The sequence below is a fragment of the Lissotriton helveticus genome, chromosome 5_1 (genome assembly GCF_964261635.1).
Source record: "Lissotriton helveticus chromosome 5_1, aLisHel1.1, whole genome shotgun sequence".
NCBI classification, from domain to species: Eukaryota; Metazoa; Chordata; class Amphibia; order Caudata; family Salamandridae; genus Lissotriton; species Lissotriton helveticus.
Window position 1 is genome coordinate 516,642,036 of NC_136065.1, and position 16,899 is coordinate 516,658,934.

Consider the following 16,899-nt stretch of genomic DNA (forward strand, 5'->3'; position numbering starts at 1 on the left):
TAATGCTTTCTCTCCCCTCCACACTCTCATGCTGAGTACCATCAACTTGAGGTTCTAGAGCAAATCTAGAACATACAGGTCCTGCTCCTTCACATAGACGCACACACACACACACCTCCCCTCAATGGACAGTGGACACAACATACCTGATCCAATTACTTTCTCGATCTTTATTCTGGAGACATCAATTTCACGAGCAAACTCATGCACTGCTTGGCAGGGATCCTCATAGGTGTGCGGGTCCACGTAAAACTTGGATTCAGAAAACTTCACTACTACTTTTGGGAGACAAGAGAAACACAAGTATACACTGTAAATACATTTAAGTTTCAATCTGTATTTTCCATCCCATATCAATAGGCTTAAGTAATTTCAATAAATGAACATTTTACAAGAGAATTATGATCCCCAGTAAATATGACTTGATTTGAAATGCCCTAGGGCCTTATTTATGAACGCCTTGCGCCGCCGGTGCGTCACTTTTAACATGGTAAAAAGTGACGCACTGGTGGCGCAAGGCTTTCATAAATAAGGCCCCTAGTTCCCAACTGGGAACCTGGCACTTGCAAAATTATTTTTCCATCGATTCAACACTACATTTAATAAAAATAAAATAAAAGAACAAACATGAATACAAATTACAGACAATAATGTTTTTTTAAAAACCTTTTTTTTGGGCATTAATGTTGACGTGAAATGGTGTTATTACTTTTCCTCCAAAATGGCCAGAGTATGAGCACAGAATTTTGTTGAAAGCTGAAACAATGTTTCCAGTACCGAACAGCAGCTAGCACTTTGTACAACTATAACTTGTTGTCCAACATGCCTCAGAAGCGAGTGAGCGTGCCTCAAGTTTTAGAGCTATAAACTATTTCAGTGCATTGACAAACGTCAAAATACGCCATATAGTGCCCATCTCTTTTTTATTTTGCAACAGGACATTAATAACTGAAACTTATTCAGTCTGCAAAAGATTTCTCTTACTGCTATTTGCACTGTGAACAACTTTCTAGGGTGTTTGGGGTCACTTACCCTTTTGACGAGTTAGTTCAGGTTCTCATTTAGAAAATCCATCTACTTTAATATGCTGTAAAAAATTTCCACCAAAGGCCCATCATCCTGTTCGGTCCTTAGCACAATGTAATGATGATTTATGTGATACGTTTCAGCTGAGCTGTGTTCCAGCCCCTAATGTTCACAATGTGAGGGGATCCATGTGTAGTGCACAATCCATTTTATATTTGGGGGAACTCTTTTCAACTTATGTGCTTCACGGGCAATTGGACAGGAGAAGTGCTTTGTGAAATTGAAAGATCCCTTCTGGACATATAATAGCCCCAGGCCACAGTTTTGTTTGCTTGAAGGCCATTTTTGAAATCTTTACTTAACATGGTTGTACTTAGTTTGAAATATAAAATTATAGAACACATTTGAAATCGGGAGTACCTTTTTTACTTTAATAATGAGACAACAAAGAAAATGAAACAACAAAATTATAACTACTCCTTAAATATTTAAGATTTGCTGTTTACAAAGAGGTCTATTTATGTGGGGCTGGATGTTGGATCAAGGCTTCTGACCTGGGGCCCTATTCCCCATTCTGATGATGGAAAGCAAAGCAAAGTGAGAATCTTTAAACAGCGTTGTGAGTATAAGAACACACAGGAGCCCAGGTCCTGCAGATGCAGCAGTGCTGAAACATGTTGACCTCATGACAGGGTGTATCATTTGGATTCGTTTTTAATTTATGTCAGACAGTATTTGTGCTTTTATTGAAAAAAACTCTTACTGACCCCTTTACTATTTCTCTGTGCATCTTTTCTTTGAGCTTCAAACCCCACTGCTCATAGCAATGAATTTCTTTGAGTTTGGCAATCAGAATATAAACAGCAAACGACCATTCTTTATAAAAAATGTCTATAGATAAATAGTATGAACAAGTTCAACTGTACCTATAATCAGGGGCGGCTGATAACTTTTCAAAGTGGTGGGCGTAGCTTTTCATAAATTAAAATCTCATTTGTTTGCCCATCGCAAAACTGATGACTTCACTTCTCTCACCCACCAATTAACTTTTCAATAGAGTTACTCAGTAGGACCAATTATAGCCATAGTGCGACTAATTTTTATTTTACTTGTATTTAATAATTTAAAAAATCCCTTACCGAACATCTCCAAAACGCGATTGCTGTTCCCAAAGCAGACCAGACCTTAACTGCCTCTCTCAAGTAGAGCCTACACGCACAGATTCTGCAGGCTTGAAACTTGCGAGGCAAGGCGCCCGCTCTCTTCCTTTACGCTTGTGCACAGTGCAGCCACTTGAACTATGCACAAAGAGAAAGAGCATGTTACACACGACCAATGACTTTGTGCCTTAGAAATTAACCCCCAGATGCATAAAGCATCCATTTTGCGATTCCTTATTAGCGAAAAATAAGGATTCGCTAATAAGGAATAGCAAAATGCTATGCATGAAGAATTCGCAAAAAAAATTGTGATTTCTTAATATTCCTTAATTGCGACTCGCAAATTGCGAGTTGCAATTAAGGAATACCTCCCCATTCATTCCTATGGGCCTAGAGGCCCATAGGAAAGAATGGGAAGACATTCTCAATTTGCGATTAGCAATTAGCGAATCGCAAATTGAGAATGCAATTTCAAGGGTGCAGGGGTGTCCAAAGGACACCCTGTTGCACCCCTGAAATAAATCTGTGCACATACGTTGGGCACACCTAAGGGCATGTGTGTGCGCAACATGAAACTTTGAAAAATGCACAAAAGTGCATTTTTCAAAGTTTTTGCAAATTACCATGAAGTTCAACTTCATGGTAGTTTGCTCCCCCTAATAGCGAAATCGCTAATTTTTTTACTTTGTTGCATTGCATTTAAGGAATCTCAATTTGGGATTCCTTAAATGCAATCGCAATTTAAGGAATCTCAATTTCGAGATTCCTTAAATTGCGATTTTTGCATTTGGGATGATGCATCCCAAATGCAAAAATACAGGTCGCAAAGGGGCAGATTCTGAGAATCTGCCCCTTTGCGACCAGATTTTCCTTTCATGCATCTGGGCCTAAGTCACTCAGTAATTGGCCACGTTCTTCAAGGCTACAGCCCCCTCGCTGACTACAGAGCACGGGAACAGTCCATTACCGTAAACCAATTCACACTTTGCTGCTCATGCTGTTTGATAATAGTAGCAGCAAGAGAGCAGCAGCAAGATTGGCTGGGGCAACAAACACTGCACTCCAGAGTAGACAGTACACTGCGGTAAGCACCTCTCGGCTCCCCTAATACAAGGTAGATTTGATAGGCTTGAAATGCGCATGTTGAGCTGGCCTCAGTAAGAAACCTGTCCAGCCTGACATGCGCACATGGCACAGGGCATCTTCCCTTATTAATCCTGCTGTCTGCCAATCATTAGGATTGGTTCTGCCCCAGAAACCAGTACAATGCTGTGCCTCAACCTGGGATGAGAATTTAAAATGAATTATGCAATCCAATGGCTCCTTGCAGCTCGAGATCTCCGGGAGGGCAACGCTCCAGCTCTCCCATTGAGGAACCGCAGCTGCCTATAATGTTATCAATGGGTAGAGGCTGGTCCTCCTTTTGTGATGTAAAGGCTTTCCTATTCTTATAATAGTAATTATCTGAAAGCTTGTTGCTATATTTTAGAAATTAGTTCTTAGTATTCACATTAAGGGAACTATTAGATGCTAAGCAAATCAAACTTTGGAGTAGTTCCCTGAACTGACTTGGTTTCTTGGCATTCTATTAGTTCTAAATCTATTTTATAAGTACAGAATCTCCAGCTTCCATCACCAGGTTTTGTTGTTGTAGTAGGCTGACATTTTCGGAGGAAATGTGGTTTACCTCCTGTTTCTTCTTTCATTTGTTAAGCTTCCGAAATACCTACTAGTTTGTCAAATTGGCCCTTTCCTATGGAAAACCACTGCTGACAGTGATGACCTCTGGAGCTATTGGCCCATAACCAGTCTTTCGTTTCCAGCTAATGTCACTTACAGTTGTGTGGCATCCCAAAGTAAGTATTATATTACTGAAACAATGGACTGAAGAATACATATGTGAATTCAGACCAGGCTGAAGTATCAAGACTGTCATGATCCTTAACAGTGACGATGGTCTATGCATAAAGAGGAATTGTTTATTCTAGTTCTTCTAGATTTTTCCTTGGTCTTTGATCCAGAAGATCATGGTACCCTCCTCAACACCCTAATGTACTGACCAGGCATTAAGTGATAAGTTCTCAACTCTTAACTGAGCAATCACTCTATTATATGTAGATTGGATCTCCAACTCTCCCCCATCTTGCTACATTATGGAGTCTCCTAAGTGTTCATCTCAGTCTTCCACACTGTTCAGTATCTATATGCAGCTGCTTAGCAAATGACACATAAAATAGAAAAAAGTTTACCATGTTGTCAACACACAGGTAGTGTGTTGTGTACAGGAAGGTTTCATTTGAGATTTATATTTTTCAGCTATCACAAGCAATACAAAACAAAATCTGAATGGCTTAACATCAAGTTAGACTCAACCATCTGAAGTCAAAATTCTTGCTCTTCTCAGCAGCCTTGGACTTAGTGATCCAGTCCTGGTGGTCAACATCACTGCTATGGACATTGCTTCCAGTTTCATTGGTAGCGCAAAAACCCTGAGTTTTCTGTTGGATTTGAATCTTCATCTTCAACAGCAGGGCAAAATGCTCCATACCGTCATAAACTATAATGGTGTTATAAATCTCACCCCAAAGGCTGACGTCAATTGTGTGGTTCAAGTTCTGATCTTATCTAGACTAGAATATAGCAACCAACCTATCAGCAGTATATCCAATACCCTTATAGTAGCTCTCAATGCAGTTCTTCTTGCAACTGCCCATTTGCTTGGCAGTACACAGCTCTTTGATCACATAACTCTGGTCCTACTCTACCTTTGATGTCTCCTGATAGTGCAGAATGGATCTTCAAAAGTACAAAAATCTTCAGGACGTGGCTCCTCAGTTCTTGGCTTTTGATGGAAATTGGGGTGAATGATGAGGAATAAGTTACCCATGAAGCAAGGATTTGCTGCGCCTAGGTAGAGACCACTTGCTTCAAGAAACAGTTCCCAGTCCATCTCACATTGTGCTCCCAAAAAATGGAACTCCCTCAGATTCAAGCTCCTTCTAAGTGCCTTGCACAGTGCCTTCAAAAAAGAAATTGGAAAACTTCTGTTCAGTAGCCATCTTGCCACCTCTATATGTATTAAGCCCCCATTTTGAAGTTACTAAGCCCTATAGCTATCTCTTGCCAACACTCTTTCAGCTATTAGTCACCTCAACATTCCAAGCACCTCTACACACCCTTGCTGATGCCATCATTTGCAGTTTTGAGAAGGGTTCTAAGAGGGTGGGTTGATATTGAAATTTTACCTTTTCCTAAAGATTTACCTGTTCGCTTTATTCAATGCTTTCCTTCTTACTGCTCTGATGCTCATCTTTCCAAATCTCCTGTATTTCCTCTGTTTTATGGTACAACGCTGTTGCACACTCTGGGGCCTGGTGTGCACTAAAACAGTTTTACACAAAATGGACGATAAAGGTTACGTCATCTGAAAGGCTGAGCTCAAAGTAGATAGATCGCAATAATATGCACCGATTTGCACCCAAAGATATTCACCTTATAGTGTGCATGCTACAGATTACTAATTACTAATTTTTAAACATAAAAACGTTTTGCCTCTATTTAAACTATTAAATATTTTCACAAAGAAAATAAGAACAAACAAGAAATGTGTCTTCCTGCACAAATAAAAACTTCCAAAGTAGAATGCAATGTTTCTTCGCTTCTTTTCCTTCATTACTAAATACATTACCAACCATTGAATTTGCAAAACAGTGTTTGATGTCTACCATTTCTGCTAACTGTCCACCATAATCTGGTGCCATGTGTTCTGCACATTTGACAGATGTTTGTTTAGGTACCAATCATTTTTGATTGCTGATGACAGGGGCTGTCTGCCTCTGCATCGTTCCTGTGCCCCATTATTCATAGGACCTTCAGGGGTGGCTCCTCCGCTAAGGTGGTGGAGCGTTGCCCCACTGCTCTAAGAGTAGAGCACAGTATAAAAAAAATAATGATAACAACATTTTATTTTTGTCTGCCTTTAAACTCCATGTTAGCTCAGGCGGGCTAGGCTGGGCTTGTGAGACACCAGCTAAGGGAGGAGTGGTGGCTGCACCATAAGTGCGCATGACAGTTTGGCTGGCCATCTTGGGCCTGCCAAACCGTCATGCGCACTGTGCATGTTCTCCACCGGCTGCATTGTACAGCCTGGGTGGAGAACCTGCACAGGCTCCCAGTCCCTCTCTTAGTGCCGAACCACAGTGCACAGACCAATCACAATGCTGCTGTAAGGCAGCGTCGTGATTGTCTGAGAAATACTGGGAGCCTTGGGGCTTTTGGTCCAAGAGAAGAAGACGGAGGAGAGGTGGCGGCATTCACAGGCACGTTTTTTTCATCTTTTTTCCACCCCCCCCCCTGCCACCATCCCCTACCAGCCACCACTGAGTACCCTATCTGGCCATTCAGCTCTTATTGACACAACGGTCCTCCTTTTAGTTAGAAAAAGTATGAATTTTCAACATTTCCATACATACCTGTCTCACCTGACGTGTGAGAAGGCCCAACCTGACATGCTTTATATTACATCTTATTTGTAGTTTGGTAAAGACAGTTAACACTTCAACATAGTACGTTGACGTCAGGTAGCCACCCACTGCTCGATTCTTCCTCTGCCTGTGCCCATTTGTTCCACAATAAACAGCTATTGTTTCATTGGTATTATATGTAACCCCTCCGGATAGCTGAATCATTTTCTGTTTTTTTATTTTTTTGATAGATTTTGAACTGTAAATACATTTCCTGTAGGGCAGTTTTTTTTAATCTTTTTTATTACTTATGAATGAAGAACTTCTACTAGAAATTCGTATTCAGTTGCATGGCGGTACATTAGGTCATTGACACTATGACAGCAGAACAGCTGGATAAATAGGAAGATGACAGAGGTGATGTGCTGAGGTACATTGCATTTACAATTTGAGACATGTAGACCAAGGTATTTTTTCCTGTAAGCACCCAACTGTGGTCATTCAAGGATTAGTACTAAAGACTTGCAGCTAGATTCATCATTAACCAGTTTTGCGAGTCCTTAATAGCGATTCATAAGGAATCGCTATTAAGGACTTTCAAAACGGGATTCATGTAGGAATTGCAAAAAATATTGCGATTCCTACATCTTCCTTATTTGCGATTAGCAAATTGCTAATCGCAAATAAGTATGCGATTTCAAAGGTTCCAGGGGTGTCCAAAGGACACCCTGTAGCACCCCTGAAAAGCAAATGTTGCCAGATGTTGCGCACACACATGTCCAAAGGACATGTGTCTGTGTAACATACCACTCAGAAAAATGCACTAAAGTGCATTTTTCTGATTTTTCGCTATTTACCACGAAGTCTGACTTCGTGGTAAATAGCGCCCAGAAATTGCGAATTCGCAAATAGAAAATGGTTGATGAATTGCATTTAAGGAATCTCAAATAGAGATTCCTTAAATTGTCAAAAACAAATTTAGAAGACTGCATTTCCGTCCAAAAAACATGTTCTGTGTTCAATGCTTCCTTTCCATTTTGAGTAAGGTCTCTAAATGCTGATTTTCGTCTATGCCATATTTGTAGTACCTTTATTATAAGAGCTCATTAGTGAATGTTTGTATTGGATTTTATAATATATGGGAGGAAGTATCCTAAGCCCCTACATTGTATGGATATTGCAAATCCCTGAGGAGTTCAGTGACCATATAGAGGGACGAGGTAGACTGCTGTGTTCCTTAAAACATCATGAAACATTGAGGGGACTTGCAATATCTTTATAATGTATGAGAGGCTGTACTTTATTCACTATAATCCATTGCCACACCATCACTCAACACAAAATGCTTAAATCATAAGTGTGTTGCTCTTTCATGCGAAAGAGATAGGATGTTTGTAAAAGATTAAAACCTCTAGTGCTTAATTAATCACAACAAAAAGCAATTAGATAATTGTTGCAAAAAGATATTAGTATCAGTTTAATACAAGTCAGCTATTAAAAAATGTTGTAGCTGAGAAAGTGTACAAACTTGCAGAGGAATTCTGTCTTTCCTATAATTAGCTAAACCATGAACAAACGTGTTGCCATGAATATCTCCTTTCTACTTATCACTGTTTGTTAGAACTGGGGGTATCTAGTTGGCAAAGGTAGGTACCTTTGTACAAATAGGCACCCTTGCTTCTAGTCAGGGTAAGGGGAATACACACTTTAGATAACCCCTGCTCACCCCCTTGGTAGTTTGGCACGAGCAGACAGGCTTATCCCAAAGGCAATGTTTGATTGATTTGATTTGATTTTTAAATGTATAAAGCGCAACGAATGTCCAGAGGCGTCTTGGCACTGAGGACTAAGAAGGTGATGCCATAATAGGTGCAGGGACGAATTAAAAGTCTGCTTGGAATAGCCAGTTATTTTGTGATTTTCTGAATGAGGTGAGATTCGGGCTGTTTTTGATTGAGAATGGTAGGAGATTCCAGAGTTTTGCCGCTCTTAGCAAAAAACTCCTTCCTTCCCAAAGCACCTGCTTAAACCTAAGTACTTGAAGCTGTTTCAGTTGTGCAGATCTGAGATTCCTGGACGGAACATAGTATTTTATCTTAGAAGTCAAGTAAGAGGGTCCCCTTCCTTGGAGTGCCTTAAACTTCATACAGAGTGACTTGAATATGATTCTTTTCCGGACCGGCAGCCAGTGGAGAGCTGCTAGCCGCTGGGACACTGATTCGTGCCTGGGGATGTTCAAGATCAGTCTGGCTGCTGCATTCTGCAAACGTTGGAGCTTACTCAAATGCTGTGTCTGAATCCCTAGGTAAAGTGCATTACCATAATCCAGCCTGGAGATTGAAAGGGCGGTTACCACGGTTTTCATGTGTAAAGTATTTGTACCAGCACTCACAGTAACACAGTGAAAACACCACAAATGGACACCACACCAGTTTAGAAAAATAATATATCTTTATCTAAACTAAACAAGATCAAAACGACAAAAATCCAACATACAGATACGCAGTAGAATGTCTTTAAAAAGGTTTGTTGCAAAAATAAACTTGTAGATTATAAATGCGACACTTTACTCTCAAAGTAACTTGGATGCGTAACGCAACACAAACAAAAGGGTCGCAGAGAAGGCGATGCGTCGATTCCTCTGGTGCTCTGTTTACGTGTGACAAGATGGCGCCTCACTGCATTGAGACGATCCGGTGCGATGCGACAAAATGGTGTCTTTGGTGCGATGTGCCAACGTGGGGGCGATGCGTGCATGCCCGACGGCCGTGCAACGAAATCGGTGGTTTCCAGAGCTGCGACAGGCCCTGCGACATGCTTCTACGATGATGCAATGGCACCCTCTGTGGTGGCGGCACGCTTTTCCGGTGATGCGGCGGCAAACAACGGCAGCGGCGGCACGCTTCCTCTGCGATGGGACGGCAGCTGTTGCGGCAGCGTCACGCTTCTTCCTCGTTGCGAACGCTTCCAGCTCCCAACAGCAAAGGCCTCACACACAGTTACAGGCACCTCCTGGCAGATCAGAACTCCCAGCAAGTAAGCTCAGGGAAACTGGGGGTCAAGTCCTTTTGTTCCTAGAACTTCAAAAACAGGAGACCAGCTCTTCTCAGTCCCTTGGAGACTTTTCTTCAGATGGAAACAGCACAAAACAAAGTCCTTCTTCAAGCAGGGGACACAGCACACAGCAAAGTCCCTTTGTCCTCTCCTCAGTAGAAACAGCAAACTGCAGGCCAACCCAGACACACAGCAAGGACAGTAATTCCCCTCAGTCTCTTCAGCTGTCCTCTTTGGCAACAGGTTCCTCTTGATCACGAAGTAGTCTAAAATTCAGGGGTTTCAGCTCTCATATTTACACCCCAAAAGGATTTGTTCTCTATGTGTGAGGGGTCCTGGACCCAGTCCAAACCAGTTCTGGGTGCACTCAGCCAGTGCACAACTTCTTCCTTTGTTAGTGTGGGGCAGGGTCATCAGACACCGCAGGTGGTGGAGCCGAGATTGTGGAAGGCAGGCACAGCCCTATTCAGGCCCAGGTGCTACTCCTCCCACCACTCCAAATGCAGATCGGCCGATTCAGCGTAGTGCTGACTCACCCAAACTCCCTGAGCCACCCCAGCCCCTGTCACTCTCAAGCCAGACTGTCAATCCAAAAACAGGCAGAGGCACACAGAAAGGTTGAACAAGAAAATAGCCACTTTCTAAAAGTGCAATTTTCAAACACAGAATTTAAAAACCCTCCTTCCTAAAAAAGGTATTATTACATTTTGAGTTCAAGGATACCAGACTAATTTCTTATCTCACTCCAATGGGAAGATATACTTGTGAAATTGTTACACAGCATTTCCTATTCTGTCCTATGGGCAAGATAGCCTTTCAATAGTGAAAAACGAAATTGGCAGTATCTCACTATCAGGACATGTTACACACACCAGTACATGTCCTACCTTTCACATACACTGCACCTGCCCTGGGGGGGGGGTACCTTGGGCCTACCATAGGGGTGTCCTATGTGTAAGAAAAGGGAAGGGTAAGGCCTGGCAAGTGGGTACACTGGCCAGGCCAAAATGGCAGTTGACAAACTGCGCACAGGCACTGCGGTGGCAGGCCTGAGACATCTTTTCAGGGCTACTTATGTGGGTGGCACAATCAGTGCTGCAAGCCCACTAGTAGCATTTGAGTTACCAGCCCTGGCACACACAGTGCACGTTACTAGGGACCTACTGGTAAGACAAATATGCCAAGCATGGCTAACCAAATACCATAACAATTTACACAGAAAGCATATGCACTTTAGCACTGATCAGCAGTGGTAAAATGTCCAGAGTTCTATAGACAACAACCACAGGTCAGGACAAACACAGGAGGAAGAAACAAAAAGTTTAGGGATAATCCTGCAAAAAGGGTCATTTCCAACACTGTTCATCTAGGAAAGCAGAGCAGAAGAAGGAAAACCACATTTCATTTTCGATTTTTAAAGTGCATCTTTAATTATGCATGGTAACCTGCCTTTACCCTCCACTGCTGGGTATGGCAACAGTCATTTGGATGTTAGAACTCAGCTGATATAAGTTATTGCTATTTGAGCGGCTACATCACTTTTTTGTTGTAGGCAGTTAGAGACGTCACAAGTTATCTATTCTAAGCAAAATGGAAATTGGCTTTCATACAATGTTTGCAGGCTCCCATGGATTATATTACAATAAACATGAAAGAGGTGTAACAATTTGTCACAAATATTTAAAGTTACGCAATATTAGTGTCCAACAATACTTCACACTATTGATCAGCAGCTTAGAATCCCTGGATCGGCTATGTATATCTATGAGCAAAGTGACAAATCCTGTCCTGATAATTTACAACTAGATGTATATGTACTCTGTGGGAGCTTGGGGGCAGCCTCTCATTCTTCTGGAAATCTTCTACAGCTATCTCACCAAATAATTGCATCCTTAAAGCATGGAGTTCAGCTCCCCCGTCACTAGGAGGGAGGTGGAGTTGGTGCTACGCCATTCTTCATCTACCTGGGCCCCATTTTAGCAAACCCAATATACTGTTCAAGGCACAAACCATTTTCCCATCAATAGTAGTAGCAAAAATATAAAGAAGGGCACACAACCATTTTCCCATCAATAGTATTAGCAAAAATATAAAGAAGGGCACACAACCATTTTCCCATCAATAGTATTAGCAAAAATATAAAGAAGGGCACACAACCATTTTCCCATCAATAGTATTAGCAAAAATATAAAGAAGGGCACACAACCATTTTAAATAATGCAGTTTTGACCATTACAGACAATGGTAGTGTTCTCTATAAGGCCACTCACCCCTTCAATGAGACCATGGCTCTGCTATGTTACCATCAAATGCATCAGAAGCAGAGCATACATTTGTACTCCCAGTTAAAAAAACATATGACTACCCATCTCAGGTGCCCATGTGACTGGGGTGGCAGGACAGTAGCTTTAGCTGTCTGGATTGGGTGCACATGACATTTCCTTATATTGACCCAGAGCCAAGATGTTCCACTAAACTGCTCTAATACGCCATGCAATGCAAGTATCTCCTCTTCTATAATGTGTACATGCATTAGAACATCATCCACTTATAACAATATTCCTGTACTTGCTCCACCCGTGTTATTATTGACTAGGCTGCTTATGTGTATATTTTTGCCTTATCTATTCGTGAGATGTAATGTAACCCAGCAAAAAAAAAGTGCACTTACATCTAAATATGAAGTGCACAAGCTATGTAATCTCGACATTTATATAACTGTGTCCACTAATGCTTTTCTTTCAGCAAACAATGAGTTGTAGTTTATATGCCTTCATGCAAAGATGTTTTGCTTTTGTTATATAATGGAACGTGTATTTATGAGCATTGCCTTTACTTTTATAACATGACTGTTCATGTATTAGCATTTACTAAGTTATAACGTAAGCCTTGGTTTTGCTAACTTAACCAAAGACCTTAATCGTTTGGGTTTTGCAATGTTTAACCTTCAATGGGACTGTCTTTCTCGGATTGAGTGTTTTTTTCCTCTTCAAGTGCCTGGTATGATGACTTATTGAATAGAGAAAGCCTCCTTGTGTGAAACAGATAAGGAAGTGTGAAGGGAGTCAGGGGCAATAGAATTAATGGCCAGAAGGGAAGATGTGAGAAGCTGGCCTGGTATATGATGTCCACTTACGTAAGTGGGCACCTTGCACCAGTCCAGATCACCCTTACGGTGATTTAAGAGGTCTTAGACAACCTTAGAAAGCTCTCTAAGTGTTAGCTGTGGAGAGCAGCCTTCGGGCTTAGTCCAGAAGCAATACTTTAGCAAAGAAACACAGTACATAGCACGAAATACACTGTGGACCCCCGGGGGGACCAAACCATATACTAAGAAAGTGGTATAAGAACCACGACTCCAATCAAGACAGAAGTGCTGGGGACCCAAGGTGAGTAGATAGGGACGGAGAGCGTGTGCAGTGTGGGAACACTACAGCGTGCTCCATACAACACTATGTGTACGTCGCGGTTGGATTTTTAAACATTAAGCACCCTTCCCAGTGGACTCTGATGAAACCCCGTAGAAGACAGAAGGTTGGAGAGCCACCCCACCCGTGGATACCCTAGTACCCACGTTACCTACACCAGTGAAGCTGGGTGCATACATGTGAAGTGGTGTCAGAAACAGCCATCGAAACCAATGGAGGGCTGTTGCAGAAGGAGAAAGTGCCCGGTGGAATCCAAAGGTGGATTCTAGATGAGAGGCACCTGCAAGCACGTTGGACAGAGTCTACTTCACTCAAGAGTGACCAGGAGACTTGGAAGACGAATGTCATCCAATGTCGGGTGTTGCAGAATGGAGGACGATGATCTTGACTCTGCAGCAGTGAGGACCAGGAGCCATGCATGAGCTATCCCACGAAGGATGTCGAGTGCTGAGGGGTCGGTGTCCGGCGGGAGCACCAACAGCCTTGGCAAATGCAAGCAACGCGGGAATCAAAGAAGGAGCAACGTCAGGACCAGCAAGGTCCAGGGGATTCACCAAGAGCAGGGAGTCAGGGCAGGCCCTGGGTAATCAGGGGAGCCCAAAAGAAACAAGTGTGACCCTCAAGTGGACCTACAGGCCGGAGGCATTGAAGTCGCGAGAGGACCTCAAGCAGCTCACTAAAAGATGCAGGCCACGATGCACACGATGCGATGTGGCTGAAGATTCTGGTCACTGGAGGTGCTCGAGGTTGGGGCTACTTGGAGCCCGAAGATATTCTTGGAAAGAAGTCAACAATACTTTGCTACTGCAAGTTGACGGGGTTCGGTTATGGCAACCCCAACAAGGGATACTGGCCTCAAACTTGGTGGGAGAGCAGGCAGGCCTTGGGGGCTGTCAAAAAACCACCGCCTGTGCTGCAGAGCCTTTGGAGTCCGGAGGAGCTCAGGATCAGCAGACCTGTCGACTTAGTTGCGGTGCCTGCGAATGCTGGGGAGTGACTCCCTCACTATAAGGGAGATTTCTTCAAGTGTCTTTGATGCTTCACATGCCATGGAAGGTTTTGTATGATGTACAGGCACAGACGATGCAGCAGACTGGAAGGAAGACAAAGTCAGGCTCAAACGAAGTCCAGCAAAGTCCAGAGTGCCCAGACGGTAGAGAAGCAGTGGCGTGTGATCCGAATCTTATCCCACAATGAATCTAGGTACCTACACCCAGGTAAGCCCTTAAGTACCCTAGGGAAAGGGTTGGTAAGATTCAGGGGACCCTCCCAGCGGAGGGTCTGGACAGGGGGAGGTTACTCCCATGTCCTTTGTCCAGTTTCGCGTCAGAGCGGGAGCCAATGGGTCCCAGGACTTGTTTGAACTGACTATGCACAGGGACGCCAAATGTGCCCCTCATTCAGACTAAGTGGCGCTGGCAAGCACACCCACCCCATCCCTCACCTCCCTGTGACAAGATTCCTATTGTTCTGTCATCCCCGGCTCGAGCTTGGCTTAGCAGCAGGAGGGCAGAATCATGTCTCTGGTCGGCAGCAACCATTTTGTGCTGTCTGGGTCAAGAAGGCTGGTACCGGGAACACTGAGAGATTAACGGAGGGTTCTTCCAGTGCTTGGAATCATACCTCCCACACCATTTACGGTTCGGGGGTATGATTCCAACATGTTTGATACCAAACGTGATAGGATTCGTTGCGGCCAGTTTCGAGATGGTCATTGCGTAATTAAGAGGTGCCCCTTTATATAGTATATGGCTGCTTTATTGGCATCCCGGGATAATGGACTCCGTAGGCTGAAGGGGTGTCCTGCTCATGCAGGGGCACCTTCTCACTTAGAACCAAGCGCCCTGCCCTCAGGAATGCAAAGGCCTGCTAGAGGGGTGACTTATAGGTTTTAAGTGCAGTGACCATAAATATTAGAAACCTATTTCTTTAGTAAGTGGTGCTAGCAGCAACTTACACAGGCTGCGATGGCTGGCCTGTAGTTCCATTTTGAATGGTCTCTCATGGGTGGCATAATACATGCTTCAGCCCATGGGAGACCGCTGGGGCACCTATGCTCTGGGTACATGGGTACCATATACTTGGGACTTATAAGGGTACCCCAGTATCCAATCTGGGATGTACCTAAGTACTGAACAACACAATTTAGGGAGAAAGCAGCTAGACTGGGGAGTTGATTATCAGGATCCGAGTCAGGCTAGTCAAATACAGCTTAGCACCAGGCAAAAAGTGGGGGTAACCATAGAAGCAGACCCTACTTTTCTACAGAGGTATACTGTCTGTACAGAATGAGGGGACATATCCAAGGCCGTCTTCAATTCTATGGATGAAAGAAGAAGAGTTATAAGTGTTTTTTTTAAATGTACATCAAAAGAAAGAAGATTTATGAGTTGTTTTGCCAAAGGGAGTACTGTTCAAGAATGGTCACTAATTGGACCTTTGGCACTGATTTAGGAGGGTCTCTGAGGATAAAACTGAGCACGTTTCTGTGGCTTAGTAGTGCACTCACGCAGAGATTTCTTTAGGCTAGAAGAGGTTTAGACCGATATGCTGTATGTTTTATTCTCATTGTGTCACTTCATGCTATGCAATACTTTACTATGGAAAATTTATATTGAAGGTTTCCTACGCTGACACCTTTTTCTACTATATGGATATAGCTTAGTATTCTCTAGTGTAGTTTAACTTAGGAATTAGAAACCCTGATGCATTATAGACAGGAAGATCTGTAATTTTCAATCTCCTCATCGTGCTGTATTTCTTTTAATATGTACAATTGCTACAGAGGTTCTCATTGGTTATCTGCTATTGAGAATTACCTTTGTCTCGGGATGGCTGTCGGCTGGTCTCGTCACTGACCACTCCCTCCTGCAACATCTGGACGATGCGCATTTGCGGTAATGGCCGCGGTCGGCACAGAAAATAGCTGCGGGCAACGTTGCGCCCTGTATCTGGCTTTTCAGAGACTTGTGTGGATTCTTGGTTGCGCGTTTTGACCCCGGACCCCCCTCATTTTTGGCTCTTTTCCATGGCCTCAATCCTGGGTGGATTGATCCACTGGTTAAGGACAGTGAACGCTAAACTCAATAAGAGACGTTCCTGCATGTTGGGCTGCCCCCCTCCCCTCCTCCAGACAGTTTTTCAGTGACATATGAGAGTGAGGTGGAGCCCTTCTTTCATAATAGACAACGAGGTTTCTCACCGGGGGGGGGGGGTGTAAGTGCACGAGCTCTGCTGTTGGTTCTGGCAAAGTGTTTTAGGTGCGGTAGAAGGTCACTGGTTGAGACTTATGCGCAGCTAGTATATGTTACTTGGCTCTTTGTATTCCTACACTCCTATACTCTTGTAAACTGCAGCATACAGCACAGAGTTGTACATTAAACCTGAGACTGTGACCATCCCTCAAGAGGAGGGGAGAGAAGGGGAGAGTGAAGGTAGAGAGTAAAGTTATTGGAATCAGTCCAAAAAATGCAAAACTGCTCAAAAGCAGCTAGAGCGGCAACTCACCTAGACTCCCCTGTCCTGGCTCAGAGGTTTAAAAAGTGAGTGAGACAGGCTGCAGCCCGGGAAATCCGAGCTGCCTCCTTGTGAAAAGACCTGGCAATGCCCATAGAAAATCTGGAACACAGTAAGGCAGCCCCAGAACTCTCCCAGAAAAGCTGTCAGATGGTAGAATCAGCAGATTTGGAAACAAGCCTTAGCCCTGCCACCAGTGAATCAATAGGGGGATAACCTCTCCTAATCAGGTGCATGTGACAGAATTTAAAG

The 16,899-nt window shown here is 43.3% G+C and overlaps 1 protein-coding gene across 2 annotated transcripts in view; it reads right to left on the reverse strand.

Moving 5' to 3' along the window:
- Window positions 1–16,899, reverse strand: part of EPHA8 (EPH receptor A8) — a 580,176-nt gene that overhangs the window by 79,734 nt on the left and 483,543 nt on the right. Inside the window, exons 8-9 of one of the 2 annotated variants that reach the window (XM_078642851.1) lie at window positions 9,474–9,508; window positions 147–278 (exon numbers count right to left, since the gene is read on the reverse strand). In XM_078642851.1, coding sequence (XP_078498977.1) covers window positions 147–278; window positions 9,474–9,508 — 167 coding nt within the window. The remainder of the gene's footprint in view (window positions 1–146; window positions 279–9,473; window positions 9,509–16,899) is intronic. The other variant, XM_078642852.1, reaches the window with a different exon arrangement.